At 33.3% G+C, this 19,133-nt stretch overlaps 2 protein-coding genes, 1 long non-coding RNA gene and 1 pseudogene across 10 annotated transcripts; 2 read left to right on the plus strand and 2 right to left on the minus strand.

The window, feature by feature from the left end:
• Positions 1 to 5,251: 5,251 nt before the first annotated feature.
• On the minus strand, positions 5,252 to 6,944 carry LOC106293261. 5 transcript variants are annotated; one of them, XR_001260426.1, is made up of 4 exons: positions 6,312 to 6,509; positions 6,084 to 6,225; positions 5,775 to 5,997; positions 5,252 to 5,479 (listed from the first exon to the last, which is right to left on the minus strand). It is a non-coding gene; the product is annotated as an uncharacterized LOC106293261 (long non-coding RNA). The 5 variants fall into 5 exon arrangements; XR_001260428.1 differs by having other exon boundaries at positions 5,254 to 5,479; positions 5,822 to 5,997; XR_001260425.1 differs by lacking the exon at positions 5,252 to 5,479 and adding an exon at positions 6,516 to 6,944 and having other exon boundaries at positions 5,648 to 5,997; positions 6,312 to 6,416.
• A 542-nt stretch (positions 6,945 to 7,486) lies between these two features.
• On the plus strand, positions 7,487 to 9,569 carry LOC106345087 (annotated as a pseudogene).
• Positions 9,570 to 11,288: 1,719 nt separating this feature from the next.
• Positions 11,289 to 13,098, minus strand: LOC106344148 (putative F-box protein At1g47790). Its single transcript, XM_013783548.1, has 2 exons — positions 12,232 to 13,098; positions 11,289 to 11,417 (listed from the first exon to the last, which is right to left on the minus strand). The coding sequence occupies exons 1-2, from the start codon at positions 12,659 to 12,661 to the stop codon at positions 11,377 to 11,379; spliced, it is 471 nt and encodes a 156-aa protein (XP_013639002.1). The 5' UTR covers positions 12,662 to 13,098; the 3' UTR covers positions 11,289 to 11,376.
• Positions 13,099 to 13,550: 452 nt separating this feature from the next.
• Positions 13,551 to 17,314, plus strand: LOC106296043. 4 transcript variants are annotated; one of them, XM_013732088.1, is made up of 6 exons: positions 13,551 to 13,853; positions 14,169 to 14,570; positions 14,995 to 15,066; positions 15,156 to 15,559; positions 16,121 to 16,232; positions 16,409 to 17,314. In XM_013732088.1, exons 1-6 carry the CDS (start codon positions 13,700 to 13,702, stop codon positions 16,429 to 16,431), a joined length of 1,167 nt encoding a protein of 388 aa, XP_013587542.1. In that variant the 5' UTR covers positions 13,551 to 13,699; the 3' UTR covers positions 16,432 to 17,314. The 4 variants fall into 4 exon arrangements, with proteins under 4 accessions (XP_013587542.1, XP_013587541.1, XP_013587540.1 ...); XM_013732087.1 differs by having other exon boundaries at positions 16,530 to 17,314; XM_013732086.1 differs by lacking the exon at positions 16,121 to 16,232 and having other exon boundaries at positions 16,530 to 17,314.
• Positions 17,315 to 19,133: the final 1,819 nt, after the last annotated feature.

Consider the following 19,133-nt stretch of genomic DNA (forward strand, 5'->3'; position numbering starts at 1 on the left):
ACCTGGCTGTGTCGCTCCGAAGACGTCGCTCCCGGGTCGTCTCCTCGCGAGCGACCTGGCTGTGTCGCTCTGAGGACGTCGCTCCGGGCTTCATCGGGTGTCGTCTCGCCATGGAAACGCGAGCGACCTTGGATCGTCGCTCTGGGAGGGGTATCACAGCGACTTCATGTAGTCGCTCCAGGAAGTCGCTCCCAACGCTCTGCTCGTCCAATGATCACCTTTATCACCTCTTTTGAGCTCCAAATGCACTCAAATGTCTCCAAGAACTCCATGTGGTACTCCAATACCTAATAGAGACTCATGTATGCAAAATGCAACCTAAACATGTCTAAATCCTAATCTCTATGATGAAAATGTTTATGAATGAATGGATAAAACAATGAAAATATGCAAGATATCAATATATATTATGTAGTCATATGACTTATACTATGTTATGGAATTTTACGAAGCTTTAGAGCATCTCTAATGTATTACTCTATATTTTATTTTAAAATAGTACAACACCAAAACAAAATAAAGTTCTATTTCAATGTATTATTATATTTTTCACTCTAAAATGAATATTCTAAAAAGATTATATCCTTCTATCTTTATTTAATTAATAATTGTTACTAACACTTTCTACTTACAAAAACTTACCAATTAACCCAAAATATCTTATGTTTATAAAACACCACAAAATATAATTTATTTAAATTAAAAATTTATATTGCGATTTGCAAGTTACAAAAAGAAAGAGTAACAAAATAAAACATGATTATATTTTGATGAGCTTAAGTCATTACGAGAATTGTCTTCTCTTAGAACCTTGACTTTTCTGAGTGTGTATTTTTACCGTAGTTACAATCTCACTACTTGAACCTTTTAAAAATTTACTCTGAAGGCTAAGAGCTTAAGACCATGCTCGTCTCAGAACATAGAAAAAATAACATGCCGGTTAAAGTATCACGGTTGCTTAGCAGAAAAAAGGTATATCACGGTCTTATACGACAATTTTAGATGTATGTAGAAATACTAAAATATTAAAAATATGTTTATAAAAAATAACAATGTCGATTTATATTTGTTAGTAAATGTAATATATCATGGCATTATTTTTTAAAAAAATTATTAAATTTATTTTTATATTAGTGAATTAGCTTAGTTGTCTTGTTCTTTATAATTTTAGGATGAGTCATTAATTTTAATAAATAATTTAATTAGACTGATTAAAGTTGTTGATATCTTTAATGAATAATTATATAATTTATTATTTAATTGATTACAAATTAATATTACAAAAAATTATCTAAAAAAGTAAAAGAAAACATATTTGAAAAAACAGAGATAATTCCATATATTTATTTTGTGAATATCTAAATCTTTCTTTCTTATCCACTAGTTTGTATAATTAGTAGTATATATGCACATATAATAATTATATTCATCACTATACTAAAATATTAAAAATATGTTTATAAAAAATAACAGTATCGATTTATATTTGTTAGTAAACGTAATATATCATGGCATTCTTTTTTTCAAAAAATTATTAAATTTATTTTAATATTAGTGAATTAGCTTAGTTGTCTTGTTCTTTATAATTTTAGGATGAGTCATTAATTTTAATAAATAATTTAATTAGACTGATTAAAGTTGTTGATATCTTTAATGAATAATTATATAATTTATTATTTAATTGATTACAAATTAATATTACAAAAAATTATCTAAAAAAGTAAAAGAAAACATATTTGAAAAAACAGAGATAATTCCATATATTTATTTTGTGAATATCTAAATCTTTCTTTCTTATCCACTAATTTGTATAATTAGTAGTATATATGCACATATAATAATTATATTCATCACTATACTAAAATATTAAAAATATGTTTATAAAAAATAACAGTATCGATTTATATTTGTTAGTAAACGTAATATATCATGGCATTCTTTTTTTCAAAAAATTATTAAATTTATTTTAATATTAGTGAATTAGCTTAGTTGTCTTGTTCTTTGTAATTTTAGGATGAGTCATTAATTTTAATAAATAATTTAATTAGACTGATTAAAGTTGTTGATATCTTTAATGAATAATTATATAATTTATTATTTAATTGATTACAAATTAATATTACAAAAAATTATCTAAAAAAGTAAAAGAAAACGTATTGAAAAAAGAGAGATAATTCGATATATTTATTTTGTGTTTATTTAAAATTTTCTTTCTTATCCATTAATTTGTATAATTAGTAGTATATATGCAAATATAAAAATTATATTCATCACTATACTAAAATATTAAAAATATATTTATAAAAAATAACAATATCTATTTATATTTATTAGTAAACATAATATATCATGGAACACTTTTAAAAAAACATATTAAATTTATTTTAATATTAAAATACTAAGAAGAGGTATATAAGTAACAACAATAAAATTGATCTATATTTGTTTGTTACGTGATATTCTGTCATGGTATTTTTATTTTTATTCTTATTATTCAGTTGGAAGAATAACACTTATTTTTTATTTAAGTTAAAAAAATAATATTTGTTTATTTTTCTTTCTCTAAATATTTTTATTGGCAATAGAATTATCTTTTTCAAAATATTTTCAAGTTATATGGCTCTAGAAGATAATATTTTCGAAATATTTTTTTATTTAGAACAAGCACCTTATATTTATAAAAATTTAAATTAAATATATTTACTTTAAATTGTTTTTGAAAAATTCACATAATTATAAATTTGTTTAAATTAAAAATTCTGTAAAAGAATATTATGTAAAGAAAATGTGATTCTATTTTTTTAACTGTATTTTCCAAAATGAATTTTTGTAGTTATAATTATTAAAGTTTGAAAGTTAAAAGAAGTTATGATTGTATAATACAGAAATACTATTTTATAAGAAAATATCAATCTTTATTTTAAAGGAAATATTGAGATTGACTATAACATATATTTCTCTATTATATCTTTTTGAAATGAAGATAAAAATAAATAAGAATCTTATCTTATACATTACATATTAATTTTTTGTTTTTCAGCAAGATCGGTTTGTTTAAGTGTTTATTCAGTTATTATAGGAGGTATTTCACAATATAATTATATATATATCAATAATTTTATTTAGTTTGATTAATATAATATGTAAAGTTACGTTCATTTTAACATTTTTGTGCTTTTGATTTATTTTGAGATTTTGCAGGTTTTTGTCATTCCAAGAATTTGATTTAATAAAACCACTTTATATTAAAAATTATATATAATTAATTATATTTTTTTTATAAATTACTATAATAAAAACTGGCTAAAGATAACAACATATTTTAAAATAAAAAATATTAATGTTGTCATAAAAATAATGCTTTTAAATCAGTAAAAGTTAAAATTAGGAAATTGAAAGATTTATAAAAATAGTATAAATTTAATGTTTGATTTAAATTTTTGATCATTAATTAATAGTATATTTATTAATAAATATCTATAAAAGAACTATGCCCGCATATGTGGGCAAATCACCTAGTTTATTATGATATTACAATTATGATATGAGAAAGATTACGTAGACTGATAGGCGATTCGACAACCGATAATACTACATGTCTTATGAAGACCTACACCTAACTGCATTACTTGAGTCATTCTATGAAGATCCACGTCTGACCAGATTTACTTGCACAATGTTGAAGATTCTTTATAAGTCTTTTTTCCGTAGTCTGCATAATTGTTTAATAAATCGCTCTCTCCGAGACTTGAAACCTGGATTTCCTGTAATTTACTAGAAATTGCATAGTATAGGATTCGAACACCAGATCTGGGTGTAAAAGTCTTTAAATTTTAACCAATATGCTATTGTGCTTCCACACCTAGAGTAAGCCTAAAACTAATTAAGAAAAAAACATCCATAACTTTCTAAAGAAAAACCCAGTACATTAAGACCTCCGAAAATCATGCAAAATATTAATTGGATTGATTTCACTGAACTCTCAAATAACTACGCACTCATACAGAAAAGGTACACCTCAAACCCAAAAGACACACCACTTGGCATGATAGACAAGACAAAAGAGTGAGTGATCCGTGTTGGTAACACACATCAAAACATCTCTCTACGAAATATAGGTCAAAATAATTTTCATCTTACCTACTGGCGCTAAAAACAAGAGAAGGGACGATAACATATTACCTCACCAATATTATGAATATATGTAACTTGTGTTATTGTTACAAACAAAAGAAGTCTGTCTTTTTCATGTAAACATTGATCCTAGAAGTATTATATATACTAGGGCAGGTCCGCGCTACGCGCGGGATTTGATGGATTGGTTTTTCCAAAAGATACACTTTTTTGTAAATTTACTTTTATATTAAGTTGGGTGTGAGTATAATTTAGGTTGTCTACACCAAATTTCAATTATATAACTAAAAATTACCAAATTATTAATAATGTTGCTGTTTTAATTCAGAATTGTAAAATTTTATAGTGTTTTAATTATTCTAACATTATAAAATACATAAATCAATCGAATTTGATCAGAAGAAAATGAGATCGAGTTTTCAAATACCATTTTTTGTGAGAATTTATAAAGTAGTTGAGAATGAAGTTTTAATTCAGAGGAACTCTCTCTTGAAATTATTATAGTTGTTTTGGACAATATTAGTAATTGCTATTATTAACGATTGTTTTTTTTTGGGTATTTATGTTATAATGAATTATTATGGTTATTTTATGTATTGGTACATAAGTAATTACGTTGAATAATTGACTAAAAATAATTTTTTGGCCTTTATTTGTTTCTTTTGTGTGATGTTTTTGGCTATATTTGCTTATATATTATGTAATTAGTCGTACTAATAATTTTTATTTATAAGACAAAAATGAATAAATTTTAAATAAAAAGAAAAGGCAAAAAGGTGACAAATGTATTGTTTTAAATGGACAAATTAAACAAAACATTTATCGAAATTTAAATACAAAATAAATCTTCATTTTAATTTAGAAATATTAATTCATTCGTATATTGTTAATTACCAAAGTTTTGTGAAACACTAAATATTTTAACTGGTTCTGCGTTTTCATATGGTCTTTGTTTTTTATTCTTCAGCACTTTAACCGGTTTTTAGTAAATTCGTGAATATACTTCAAGCCCATTAAAAAGAAGATCCAATAATTTTTTAAAATGTAAACTTTCTGTGATTTATAATCAACAAAAAAAAGAATGAAAAGAACATAGGAAGAAGAGAATCTTTGAAAAAATCATTCGTTCTGTTATGTTCGTCTTACTTTCCACTGCCTATAGACTCTTTTTGAGTTTTTTTAACATATATAAATTCAACTATCTAAGACTTCAATATAGAGAACATTCATAAATTTCTATTTACCTCAAGTGAAACTGAAGTTGTTTCAGTACCACTTAATAGGTACTTTGCCCAAAAAGATAGTGTCTCCTTTCTTCTCTGCAAGTGTCTCCTTTCTTCTCTGCCTGAAATCATCAAACAGGCACTATAAGCAAACACACTAAGCCATTGGATCATTTCATTCTCATAGTGAAAACGTTGGCAAGCCCATTAAATTAATGGGAAGGACTTCAAAAATGGCTTTTTCTTGATCTTGATTCAGTGTCAAATTTAAGAGTAATAGTTTTCTCAGAATTATTAATAACTTGAAACTCAGATAACACGATATCAAGCATAATCTAAAGAAACCAAAAAAGACTCTCAACACGCATAAGCAGAAACATCAAATCAAATGATCCAAACAGAAGATGAGAACATTACAAAACTGTTAATATATATGTATAGATCTATCTGCCAGAGAACGAAACCTCCACTCTCAGCCTTGGACGGGTTCGTCCGGTTCCCTACACTTCTTGTCGCAGTCTGAAGCTCAGAAGTGATCATCATGAGCTTCCCCATAAGCGTTTGTTATAGAGTTTTGAAGCTTCTGTCCACTGGAAGCAGCAGTGTACCATTGACGTATAAACTGCGCAGATGATGTCTCCTGCAAAAAGGTTAAAACAACGTCACTTTCCACCAATCAAAATAAAAAAAGGTGAGATCTTTATAGAAAGTGTGAGAGAGACTAACGATTGGTATGTTTTTGATACTAAGGTGAGGCAAAGGATCAGAGGAGGAGACATGAATCAGAGCAAGCGGAGCTCCCCTAACTCTGAGAAGAAGCTTGTCTCCTGGTGATAATCAGTGTCACCAAATCGATCAATTCAAGCCACTGTTTAGAGTAATATAAGTAAGAACCAGTGAAAAAACACGAATCACGTTAGCAAAGTAAGTCGCTAGAACGACGTTTGAACGAACCAGATCGACATGACTTTTGTTGGTCCCCAGCGACAACATAGGGATGCTACAACGACTATAGCTCAAACCACACCAAACAGTTTCTGCCTAAACCGAAGCTATTCGCTGAGACAAATCAATGTAATAAAACTAAACACACCACCAAAAAAGACTCAAAGTTTGACTTGCAATTAGATATACAGAACATAAAGCTACCACCTTTACCTCTGTTTGGTTCGAACTGTTCTTGTCACCCTAGTCCTGGACCGCACCAAACATCAGGAACAGCGACGCAGCCGCCGCTGCCATCAACGTCTCTAGACTCGCTCAAGAACCTAACCGAACCCTCCTCGTAGCTTCCTTTCTTCTTCTTTTTGTTCCTCTTCTTCGTCTTCTTGTTGTCCCAATCTGCGGAGGAGCAAATCACGGAGGGAACAGAAACCTCGAACGACGACATTCTCAAAATCTAGGAGAGTTGCCCGAACGACGCGAACGAAGATCAAGAAAGAGATACATCATGTTGATGTGAGCCAATCAATCGATACCATCATTTTAGTTTGAGAACGCAGAAAAACTTCTTTGATGTAGATGAAGGAAGAAGAGCCGAAACCCTAGCATTGGCTTGAAAGTTGAAACCGACTTTCCTAGCTTGGAATTCTATGTGTCACAGCGAGGACGGAGTAAAACATTCCTTTATATAATTAGAGATATATATATGAGAAAAAGACAAAAGTAGTATTAAATCAAGTTTTTGTTTCCAAACTAGCACTCAAAGTCAAAAGTCACAAAAATAGCACTTAATGTTTTATCAAAAGTCACAAACTTAGGGTTTAGAGTTAAAGGGTGGGGTTTAGGATTTAGGGTTTAGGGTTTAGGGTTTAGAGTTTAAGGTTTAGGGTTTAAAGTTTAGGGTTTAGAGTTTAGGGTTTAGGGTTTAGAGTTGAGAAATGAGGTTTTGGGGATAAGATTTCAAATTTTGAAAAATAAAAAATTAAAATTTTCAAAGGATAAACTTAGAAAGGTGCTATTTTGGTCATTTTAGTTTTTGAGTGCTATTTTTGTGATATAAACTTAGAAATGTGCTATTTTGGAGATTTGCCCTATATATATATATATAATTTGAATATCTCCTTCTAGATAATTTTAGCCTGCAGTTATGGTTGCTCCTTGTGAATATGTTTAGGCAATCTGCGTAAATGGAACCTGGGATGAGGGTGGACTGTTGGAGAAAGTGAAATCGATATGAATGCAAGGCTACTGAATTTAAGGTTGGTCAAAATAGAAATCAGAGACAAAGGATTTTAGCTTCAGTTACCTTTTCAGCCATGAGTACCATGTCCACTCCCATGATCTCACTTCCTTTCTTCACATTACGGGCGCCTCCCAAAGGCGAAGAAGACGCGCAACTATGATCTTAGCACAACACCAGATTTCAAGTCGGAGAAGAGGAGGGTAGCCATTGTTGAGCATGAGTTTAACGGCGAGAATAAGAAATGAGATGAAGAGACGAATGAGTTGCATTGAAGACGACGGTTCGGTTCTATTTATAGGAGTTGATTATCAAAATATCCACAGAGAACGGAGAGGAGGAATTGAATGATTGGTTTGATAATCGTTAAATGAGTATCTTAATAAAGTCGATTGAATGATGCTCCGTTACGAAGGCAATTTACAGAGTCGTGTAAATTAGGTTTACAGTGACGTCTGCCACGGTGACAAATTGATGGTAAGAATAGAAGGAAGCTAATGGGCCCAGACAATAAAATCGATGGTTTATTATTAACGGACCAATAAAAAGTCCAAATATTATAGATCTCGTAGAAGTGATGAAATGAAACAAAACGAAAGCGACGGCACTTTCTAAGTGGGAGACACGTGGCACGAAAAGCCCTTCCTTCTCTGATGACGTGAACGCAGGAGAAGTAAATGTTAGGCTCCCTCTTTCAATTTACAAATAAAATATATTCTAAAAGCTTGCTTTTAAATTTTAGTTTTCGCTAATAGTACAAACAAACAAAATGGTCCAAATGCTCCAAAATGTTTAATACAAACGCATTTTTGGCACTTCTCTATAAAGAAGTCAGCATTTCAGTTCATGTGTCAAACAGTCCAATCATTACTAATACTACTACACTAACATGAAATCTCACGAGTCACGGCCATTTGAAATGCACCAAAAATACTATGTTCTGAGTTAGAGAACCTAAATATCAAAGTGATAAACAATTTACTCCTAAACGCTTCCATTGCTTCAAATGAGAATGCACATGGAGAGCTAACGAGTTTCTCCCTGTCTTGATATATGTTACAATAAAGGTATTTTTTTTATATTTTAATGCATGTTTGTGTTTGTTTGTGTGCTAGTGCTCATTTTGTACTCTCTTTTCGCAGGCTAATCCTCCACAGCTTCACTCAAACCTGTTGTATGTACAAAGATATAGGCGTGAATCTAAACTTATTGGTGAAGCTGCTTACTTCTTCATAAACATACTCTCTGCAGAGTCTTTCATCTCAAACATTGATGCAAAGTCACTCTCAATGGATGAAGCTGAGTTTGAGAAGAACCTGGAATCTGCACGGGCACGAATCTCTGGCTTAAGCAGCCAGCCTACTGCACCACCACCCCTTTGTGACGAGTCCACTGTTCATAAAACCCAAATACTGAACCCCAAGAGAGAAACAACTATTTTCCAGTCAAGATCGATCGTCTGATAGTGTCTCTGGAACCAGTGACATAGTCAACGCCAACAGTGAAATACCAATGAAGAAAGTTGAATCCGTATCAGATTTGGAAGATAAGGGTGCTGCAATGCTTCTGAAGGATACCAAGGCAAACAAAATCTCCCAAGAATATCCTTACTTATTTGCAAACGCTGGTGATTTGAGGATATATAGGAGATGTTGAAAGCTTGTTAAATAGTTATAAACAGCTCGTGTTCAAATATGTGTGCCTTTCCAAAGGATTGGGTGATGCAGCAACAACATCTTTAGCTTCTTCATCAACTCCACCCTTGCAAGCTTTGTCCGGTTTTGATACGGCTAAGGAACCTGAGGATGAGCATACAACATCATCTTAAGATGTAAGGGAAACTTACAGGAGCGTTGATGATCTGGTGCGAGCTCTACAGGGTGAAGGAGAAGCTGTTGTTGATAAGGTCTTAGATGTAAAACAAGAAGAGTATACCGCAGTTTTGGCAGAAGAACAAACATGAGATGCCACAACAAAATTGATTTGATGAAGCAAGGTCCAAAAGAGTACTGAGTGTGTCAATTCAAGTACACGGACCTGCAGGAGATGAGAGAACCCAATGAATCAATTTGTAGGAAACATAGAAAATGTTTCTCTTCTTGAAGAATGGGGCCATCCGAAAAAAATCTTTGCAAGCTTATTTTTTATTTTTTATATAATATTTTCAGCTATATTTAAAAACTTTGGAAAACAAAGAAAAATAATCTAAAAGTAGTAATTTATGTTTTGCAAAACTAATCTTGTATAATTTTATTCAATACTAGGTTTGGTTTGAGCGGAGATTTTGATTTTTTTTAAGTGTTTGAATTTATATTTTTTTAGCTTCTTGGTTATATATTTTTGTGCGTCAAAATCATTACTGTTGACTGTACTATAGTTGTGATCCTTTGAATGAGATTTATTTTTGTTTAGGCAGAATATCTGCTTTATTTTGTTTATTTTCTTTGTCATTTACTATAATGTATGTTCTTATGTATTCTTTGTCGGGTTGTGCATTGCAATGCTCGTCCAAACTTTTCAGATTGTTGTGATTGGATTATGCTATATCAAAAGAAAAAAAAACTGAATTCATACTTTTTATTGTTACTTTTCACAATTATTAAGACACGATAAACTTATATGCCATGCGTAAATCATCAAAACAAATTTTTTTATTTGTTTAATAGCTTGAGCTGGCTATTTGGTTAGGAAAGCTTAGACTTCTCTGACAATTAGCTAAAGTGTCTGAGGGTAGCACATCCTACCATGTTAGATATTCTTTGGTGAGAGAGACTTCGTCATAAGAAAAGAACTGTGATGATGGTATGGAGCTAAGCGCCACTCTCCCTGACGTCATGAGCATGGAGAAGACAGTCAAAAGTGTAGTTATCTGAATACAGAAGATTGTACTACACAGTGCATCAACAAAACATACTAACTAAGCTAAGCCAACGTGTGAACCGAACCACTTTCCATATTAACATGTGCTAGTTGCCCAAGTGTTTGGGGAAATTAACCTGGTGAGTATAAGAAAGTGCGTTCACCTCCAATGATTTTGGGCTTGACAGTGGTGAGTAAGAGCACGGTAGGGGCCGCTAGGTGTGATTTCAATTTTCTTCCCTGAATGCTGCAGCCGCCTTGTGGGCCTCTACAGAGCACACAGTTGGATGTAAGTTTGTTAGAACACATTTAAAGCTTGATGTCGTTCTGAAATAGGAAATCTCACTCTTTAGGCTGTTGCATGTGTTCAGAATAGATACATAATCGTTAATGGCTACAACATGAAATCAAGGACAACATAGACGACTAATTTGTGTGTGGGAGTTACCATATAGGAGGTGCGCAATTCTCTTAGTCACTTCATTTGTTGTTTTCTCGATATTCACATTGACTTGTCGAAAAGGAGCTGCTGTTTGCATATCTGAATGGGACTTATCATGTTATGAGATCTCCCTGGTTGCTACCAAGTCGTCTGTTTCCTCCTTCAGCTTGTATGTTCCCATATGATCAGCCAATTCATTCAAAAAATAATCAAGGAGCAACGCTGAAGCAAAAGATGAAATTAGCACCAATCTATATCCATCCACCAGAGGTCTCTTACGAAACTAAATGAGAGATAGTCTTAAAATTGTTAGTAGATAGATAAAAAAGCTCAACCTGTTTTTTAACTTGCCTTGCCATAATAATTGGTGAAAATTGTGTATATAAGCCCTCTGCTGTGAACATAATCTGATAAAGCTTTGATCATCGCAGCAGATTTCCCTGTCAAATATATATCAAAAACACATCTCAGTTTGGTTCTTAAATTGTGAAAACATCTTAGTAAAAACAAACAAAATATTTCTTGTTTTGGTGTCTCTATAACCTGAGATTCTGTCTTATGTACACCCAACAATCATCTATAAACACAGAGAAAACAGTACACAATTATTAGAAAACAGAGAGAGAAGTAAAACAAAGTAAGAAACACCAAAAGGGTTTTATTTGTTTTACCTATGTTGAGATACTTGTAACCTATTGCAGAGAAACCAATCGTATCAGTTGCAGAGAAACTCAGATTATTATTGCGCCATTTCTCACTTATTAGTTCGTGACTTATATTACAAGCTTAGTTACAATACAATAACTCATAGAAACGTACTACGTATAACGCTTATCGACCTTAGTTGCTTAGTTACAATAACTTTCCAAAAAGGCTTTAGAATACTCATTTTATAAAGTTCACCATGTTCAAGAAAAAAAACCCGGCTGGGAAACAAACAACCATTATCGACCTTATATTTTACCAACCATTAATAAGCGAAAAAAATATGTAAGTGAACAAATTTCATATCACATTGTCATAGTGTGATAGTAAGCCGCTTTGTTTCTATATGCAAACATATCATCTATCCATGAGAATCATGTGATCTACAGATCCTTTGAAAGTCAAAACTTAGTTTGTAATGTTCCTAGCTTGAGCCATTCATGCTTTATAAAAAGTCTTGCAATGAAATCCAAGAAAAAATAGAGCAAAAAACAAATTGTTCCAAAGACGTAAGACTATTTTAAAGGTTACAAAGGCATAAGACTTTCAGTGTGATTGTCCAAATTCGTCGTCTGAGATTCATTCAAATTCGAGTCCTTCAAATTCGAGTCTTCTCCAACTGTTTCCCACCGGATCGTACAATTCAATATAAGGTGATTTGTTGAACGGTACATAAATAAACTCACCAGCATGAGTGGAACCTTGTAGTTCAAACATCTTGTATAAAGGTGAGAGAAAGTCTTGAAACGACCACTTGTGTTTATCTGTTGCATCCTCCAAACTCCACAATCTTTTATCATTATTTGCATCAATACAAGCTAATCTCCCCTTGTAAGTTATCAGCGAATCCCAATGAATACTTGAGCGTAGTTCTATCATATGGAATATTTCGGATCTCACATCAAAGCTCATAACAACCGCATCATACCCTTCACTTTTAAAAGCTAGATAATATATCACCCCCATGATGCATCGACCAGAAGCAAAGGCAACACTATGCTCAATGTTAGTTTTGACGGTCCTCCATGATTCTTGCCCTGATCCCAAGGTAAAAACTCGGCAGACGTAGCATGTTTTTCTTTGGGGAAAAGATGCTACTTTGTGTGACTGGATCATATCCTAAAAACACGTTCATATGTCTGGAGCTCAATTTGGGTTTTGGTAAAACTAATAATTGTCCCATGGTCGGGTTCCAAACTAGGGGCTTCAGGGAGTCTACATCTACAATGCAGATCAAACCTTGCACGGAATCCATATGGGAGAAGTAACAATGTTCTCCTAGAACTTTCATAGGATAAGGATAAATAGGCTGAGAAGAAGAGTATGACCTGATAGTAGAAGGAGTAACAAACATATTGTGACCTTGTATTGAACAGAGTAGAAGACTTGGTCGTGTAGTTCCAAACGACTTGATGAAACATGGATCGGTGGTGATTGATAACCAAAGCTTCGACACACAACGAAATCTCCCAACAGATTTGGCAGGCAATCGTAAAAGAATCTCTGAGGTTAGATCCCTGGGTAAAAAAGAACCTAATGTCGATAGTTGCTCCATCTTACGCCAATACTCAAAACCAAGATGTTATTGGTTTATATATTTTGATTGATTTAGAAATTTATATAGTTTATAAATCCAAGTAAAATATGCAAATTCGGAGGTTTTCTCTCGGATTTGAGTCTTTGTATTTTTAACTAAAAAATCCAAACAAATCCATTCAAATCCACTATAAAATCAAATATATTAGTAAATCTGTACGATTGAATAACACTTGATTTGATACAGAATTTATGAATCATTAAACCAATAACACATGATTTTAATACAGATTTGAAAATCATAGAACCAATAACACTACATTTAGTTCGGATTTTCAAATCCATTAAAATACAACAACCAATAACCCCTGATAAGTTGCTGTCTTACCCTTTTTTTCTTTTTTTTTTTCTTTTCCCTAATATTATAATTAGAATATATATAAGAGCATGTTTATCTGATTATACACGTGGCAAACACATCTTCTCTATCGAACCGGTAAAATGCGATCGCTGAGATCAATCTGATCTGTTAAACCGAACTAACCAATAAAATCGAATCACCACCGACGACGAGAAAAGGAAGAAGACGCGACGACTGAGTGAGTGAGCGGCGTCCCGATGAGAACTCCGGCTCTCCTCCTCCTCCTCCTAGCCTTCGTATCTATCATTCCTCCGTCAAGCGGTCATGGCGAATGGGGTATCCTCACGGAGCAAAACTTCTCATCTCAGATCCGCCTCCACCCTCACATCCTCCTCTTCGTCACCGCTCCATGTACCTTTCCCTCCCTCTCTCTATTTCTCCCGTACCTTTGCTTAGTTTCCGTAGAAATGTACTTCCGATGACTCTGCTCGAACAAATATCTCGAAGCTTCTTGCTCAAATCATTGATTCCCACTGATTGAAAACTATGAAGCGTGACGCATACGAAGATGTGGTTATCATTTGGCTCTAAACTGATTTAAAAATATATTTGTTGATCATTTAGCTTCAATCCGTAATTGGAAGCCCCATTATCTCCGGACCTCCACGTGGAATTGCTTTCATTGTCTCGTTTGTTTTCTGATTGGTTTCATTGCTGATCTTGTAGGGTGTGGCGAGTCAAGGTCACTTAAGAATGAAATAACTCAGCTGGTTCAGAGTGATTCAGAGTATGACTCGTTGAAGTTGATGGTTGTGTACAGAAACTCAGAGAAGGTATTAGCACAAGCCATTGGTGCTGCCAACGAGATTACGATTCTGTACTATCACCATGCTGTGCCTTACCACTATCGTGGGAAACTCCGAGCCTCAAATATACTGTCGTCTCTTCATCCTTATCTGACTTCTCCTCCCCAAGAACTCCCTCTCAGACATTTGAAGTCTCCAGAGAGTTTGAAGGCTTTTCTTGAATCATCTGACAAGACTTTGATTCTGTTCGAATTTTGCGGATGGACTAGTACACTTCTCTCTGAGTTGAAGAGGAATGTCACTGAAGATAACCTTTGGCATGGTGAGTTGACTATGGATCTTTTATGTTTACTATATGATTTGATTTCTAAAGAGTTTTTCTTGAACTCCTGGTACGTTTAGTTTAGTACTTTGTTAAGGTGAGTGAACTCTGTCTGAGTATTAGTTCTTTAGAGTTTAGAGTATAAATTTTGACATCTGATATCTAAAATCTCAAGCAAATATGCCATTTATTTTCTAGTCTATTAATCTTACCGTGAGATTAGTCTCTTCTTATATGTTTTTGTTTTGCTTTCACTAGATTGCTTTCTACCAGTAATGCATTGGTTCTCTCCTTATATGCATTTACCTTCTTCAATCATCAATAAACTATGTGGTGGCGATAGTGCCATATGATCTTTGTTACTGTTTATCAAAAGCTAGAGTGTTTGGCTGATTCCTTAGGCATTCTGAATCCAACTTTGCAGGTAACTTCTCCAAAAAAGTTGAAACCGACCGAGTGCTAAAGCTAAGAGGAAAAAATAACCAGAAGGTGGCTGGTAGATTCTCACTTTTATGTCTAGGCCTTGTTGATATGTTTACTGTTTGTGTATTGTCTCCATAATGTGCCATTTTCTTCGTGCCCTAGTAACGGACCATGCAAAATGGAAACCGATGTGTAGACTCCAAAGCGGATTTGGTAGAGTTCCTTGGCTTGAGGATTTTAGCTATGTCAATGATACTGCTGCTTTGCAGGAGAATGACAGAGCGAACGGGGGTTCTGGACAGACATGTAACCATGAACAGTTCAAGCAATTCAGTTCATTCCTCTCGAAATTGATTGCCGCCGCAAAAGAGTTTTCCCTGCCTCCTGAAAGGCAAAAATTTGGTCTGATCACAGAAAAATCGCTGGCTTCACCATTTACTGTTGGAGCATCTGATTCGTGGGCAGCAGTCCTTCAGCTGGCAGGATGTCCACATTGTTCAAAGATTCTCAAGGCTGGAGATGACATTCAGAGACTCTTAAAGATGGAAAATCCCATAGTCTCAGAGGTAAGATTCTTTTTATGTCCATATGTTTTAGTTAATTTTGCATATTCAGGTATCTTTATTCCACTTGTTGGGGAAAACTACCTGGACCAAAATGAGTGCGTAACTTGCTAAGTGGGATCGTGTGCTTTGCTTGCTGTATTTATTGGTAGAAACCACTCCGTAACTTAAACTACTTGAAATCTAACAATATAAAGGACAAAGTTGGGTTTTTCATTTCAGAAGAGATGTTGCAAGAAAAATAGAAAAATCATGAATTGACATATATAATTCGAGATTTCGCGATGGACATGTATTCAAATTTTCTTCTTTGTCTTCTTCTGCTGTTTTTTCTGTTCTGAAGTAGAGACACCAACTAGGCAACTAGTAGCAAGTATCCTAAACTCAATAAATCAGGTACTTTTCATGATAGCTTGTCTGATTCTAGTCTGGTTTGTTTTATTATATTCTAGTATTTGCATATTCATAGTAGTGCCATTGCATTTATATATTGAGAGTTAAGTATACACCAGTGTCTTTTCCGAATCTAGAATTCACTCGCTCTATGAACGTGTAACGTTGCAGAGAGAAGTGTATCCTTCCGTGGTGTTCTTTCCAACAGAGAGAAACAAAGTCATTTTATATGAAGGGGAGATGTCTGTAACTGACATAACAAATAACTCTCTTGAGTTTTTCAGTAAGTCGACATCTCCACCCTTTGTTTATTCACTTCTTTACACATATGCTAAATATTATCTTTGAAGGCACACCATGGCCACAGTAACTGAATTTCCAGATAAAAATAATATTGAAGGAACATAGTTCTGCAGGATCTTAATATGCCTCACAACTAGTTACCCTGTTTTTTCGCAGTAACTTGTTTTCTTCTGGCTTAGCTGGTTGTGAAAACAGCATTTGTTTCGCCGAGGAAGGGCTTTTGGGTTTTTAAAGCTGGAGCCTAAACAAAGCAAGTTATGAATCTTAACTCTCGCAGGAATCATTCCTACTCTGTCTGGAAAAGGAAGAAGGAACACAAACAAGCTTTGATCAACAAACTGGCTGCTCCCAAAGTGAAAGTTGGCACAATCCCTTTTGCTACAGAAAGGCTAGGAGACAGTCTACCGTTTGCAAAATCAAAGATTCTGATACTAAAAGCAGGCCAAGAATCCGGTTTCATGGGTGTTATCTTCAACAAACGGTTACGATGGTCATCGTACCCTGACCTGGACGGAGGCCAAACAGCTGAGCTCTTGAAAGACACGATTCTATCTCTCGGAGGTCCAGTGATGGATAGAGAAAAGCCGCTTATGGCTCTGAGCCGAGAGGGAGACCCCTCCACGGATCTTGAACTCTCACCAGGCGTGTATTTCCTTGATCATGAGTCGGTGGCCCGTCGTATCCAAGAGTTAAGTCTAGAGATTTGAATCCAAGTGATTATTGGTTTTTCGTGGGGTACTCAAGCTGGAGCCATGAGCAGTTGTTTGATGAGATCGGTCTTGGGGTATGGGATGTTGATAACAACCAGCTTGACTTCGCTTGGCCTTGAAGCAGCTGTTAGCATCTATGTTTCTTGCATCTCATGTCACGCGATATAGTAATGTTTTCTTTTTAGTAGGAAGAATCTTAAAAGGCATATATAAGAACCCATTATGTGGGTTGAAAGATATGTTGGTTAACTGTAACACTTTAAAATGTCTTCTTTACAACAGATGAGATATTTACACAGATTCCTCTTGCATTTGCTAAAAAATCGACATTAAACCAGTTTACAAATCAAAAGTCATTCATCTCTGTTCTTCCCAGTCTTGTACTTCAAGTAAGCATGTATGGAACAACACATGGCATAAGAGACCCCAACAGTCCAGTGAGACCATATTCCAAAATATAATTAATTTACGATGCAATATTCATCATTAGTTGTACAATGCAACTGAAGACTTGTATTCAGAGACTTGCAGCAATAACATAACACGAAAACAGTAGATGCTTTACCTTAAATTCAGGCTCCAAAATAGCCCAAGGCTCATCTCTAACTTTTAGTTGATACCAAGAGTAGTATATTGTTAAGTCAAAAACACGCATTATTGTTATAAGCTCAACTTACGAGTATTGACCACTCACTTTTGAACAATTGAGTTTCGGACTGTAACAAGAGTTAAACCAATGCACGCTACACTAGTGCGTTGTGTATTCCTTGGAGTAAACACTTCTATAACATGCTCTTATCTAAGATAATCAAATCACTTTCCAAACAATTCATTGTTAAAAGTTATATGACTAACTTTTGACCTTTTGTGGCTTCAGGCCAGCTTCTCAATAATCAAATGAAACAATTCAAAATTCAAAAGGAAAATTGGATTGTATGACAACCAAACAATTTTTTTTCTATCATCAACTTAAACAAATTCTAGCTAGACTCTGCAAACCAAACTGGTAACTCTGCATCCATATCAACAACGAAACACGTTTGATTCCTGGCATTTCGCGCAAGACTGTCCGCTCTTATTTGACCACAATATTCAACCAAACAAATTATAATTCACCAACTAGGTAAAAAAAAGTTGACCACAACATTCAACATATTTTTTAACATATTTACTAAATTACTCTTTAAATAACTGGTGTAATAACCGATTCATTTGATATTCCATTTCATCTTCTACTACTATATTTATTTTATCATGTTCTATTCTATTTGATGGTTTCTAAAATGTGTTCTATATCTTCTAACCCTACATTATTTTATCATGTTTTGATGTTTGAATTTAGGGTTTATATGGGTTTAAGGTTTAGTTATTGTGATTTAGGGTTTAGTATTTGTAAAGTGGCGAGGTTGAGGGTCATGTTTATGATTTAAAGCAAATTAGATACTTTACATATTTTTTTGATAATTTCACTAAATTGTGCTATACTATATACTATGTTTTAATTCATTTGTAAATAGAAGATACTTTTTATTCTGTACTATTTATGGGTGTTCAGATTGTACATAGAAAACAATGTCGCCGGCACCGCGCCGTCGTTTGTCATCTTTCTTTGTTAACTATGTTTGTAATTTATCTTTTGGAACATCTAATATGATGGTCGTAGCAAAGAAAACAAAAAAAAAATGAACTTTATCGAAGATAAGTGATAATTAATTGAGCATCGTAGTTATTTATTGATTGTCCATCTTAAACCTTAACTAGGATAAGACCTGCGTAGTTTATTTGTATATATTATCGATAGTTTTTTTTTATATATGTGATCATTTTATTTATATATATAAAATATTTTTTGTTGTTATTATATAATTTCTTTCCGATGGATCGGATCAATTTTTATTAAAAATAAATAAAGAAAACTACAATTTATACATCATGGGTTGATCAGATTGGACATTAAACAAATTATGACATAAAAACCTTATTTTTTCCATCGAACACATTCTTGAAAAAAGTGAACAATATTGTTTTCACAGTTGAATTATTTTGACTTTTATCTTTCATATGGTTTTGAAAGCTTTCAAATCAACCATCGAATTGATAAATGTTATTTTAATGTTTTTAATCGTATACTTAAGGAAAACTTACATTTTTGTAATTTAAAGTCGTTTTAA

Source organism: Brassica oleracea, chromosome C5 (assembly GCF_000695525.1).
Source record: "Brassica oleracea var. oleracea cultivar TO1000 chromosome C5, BOL, whole genome shotgun sequence".
Classification (NCBI taxonomy): Eukaryota; Viridiplantae; Streptophyta; class Magnoliopsida; order Brassicales; family Brassicaceae; genus Brassica; species Brassica oleracea.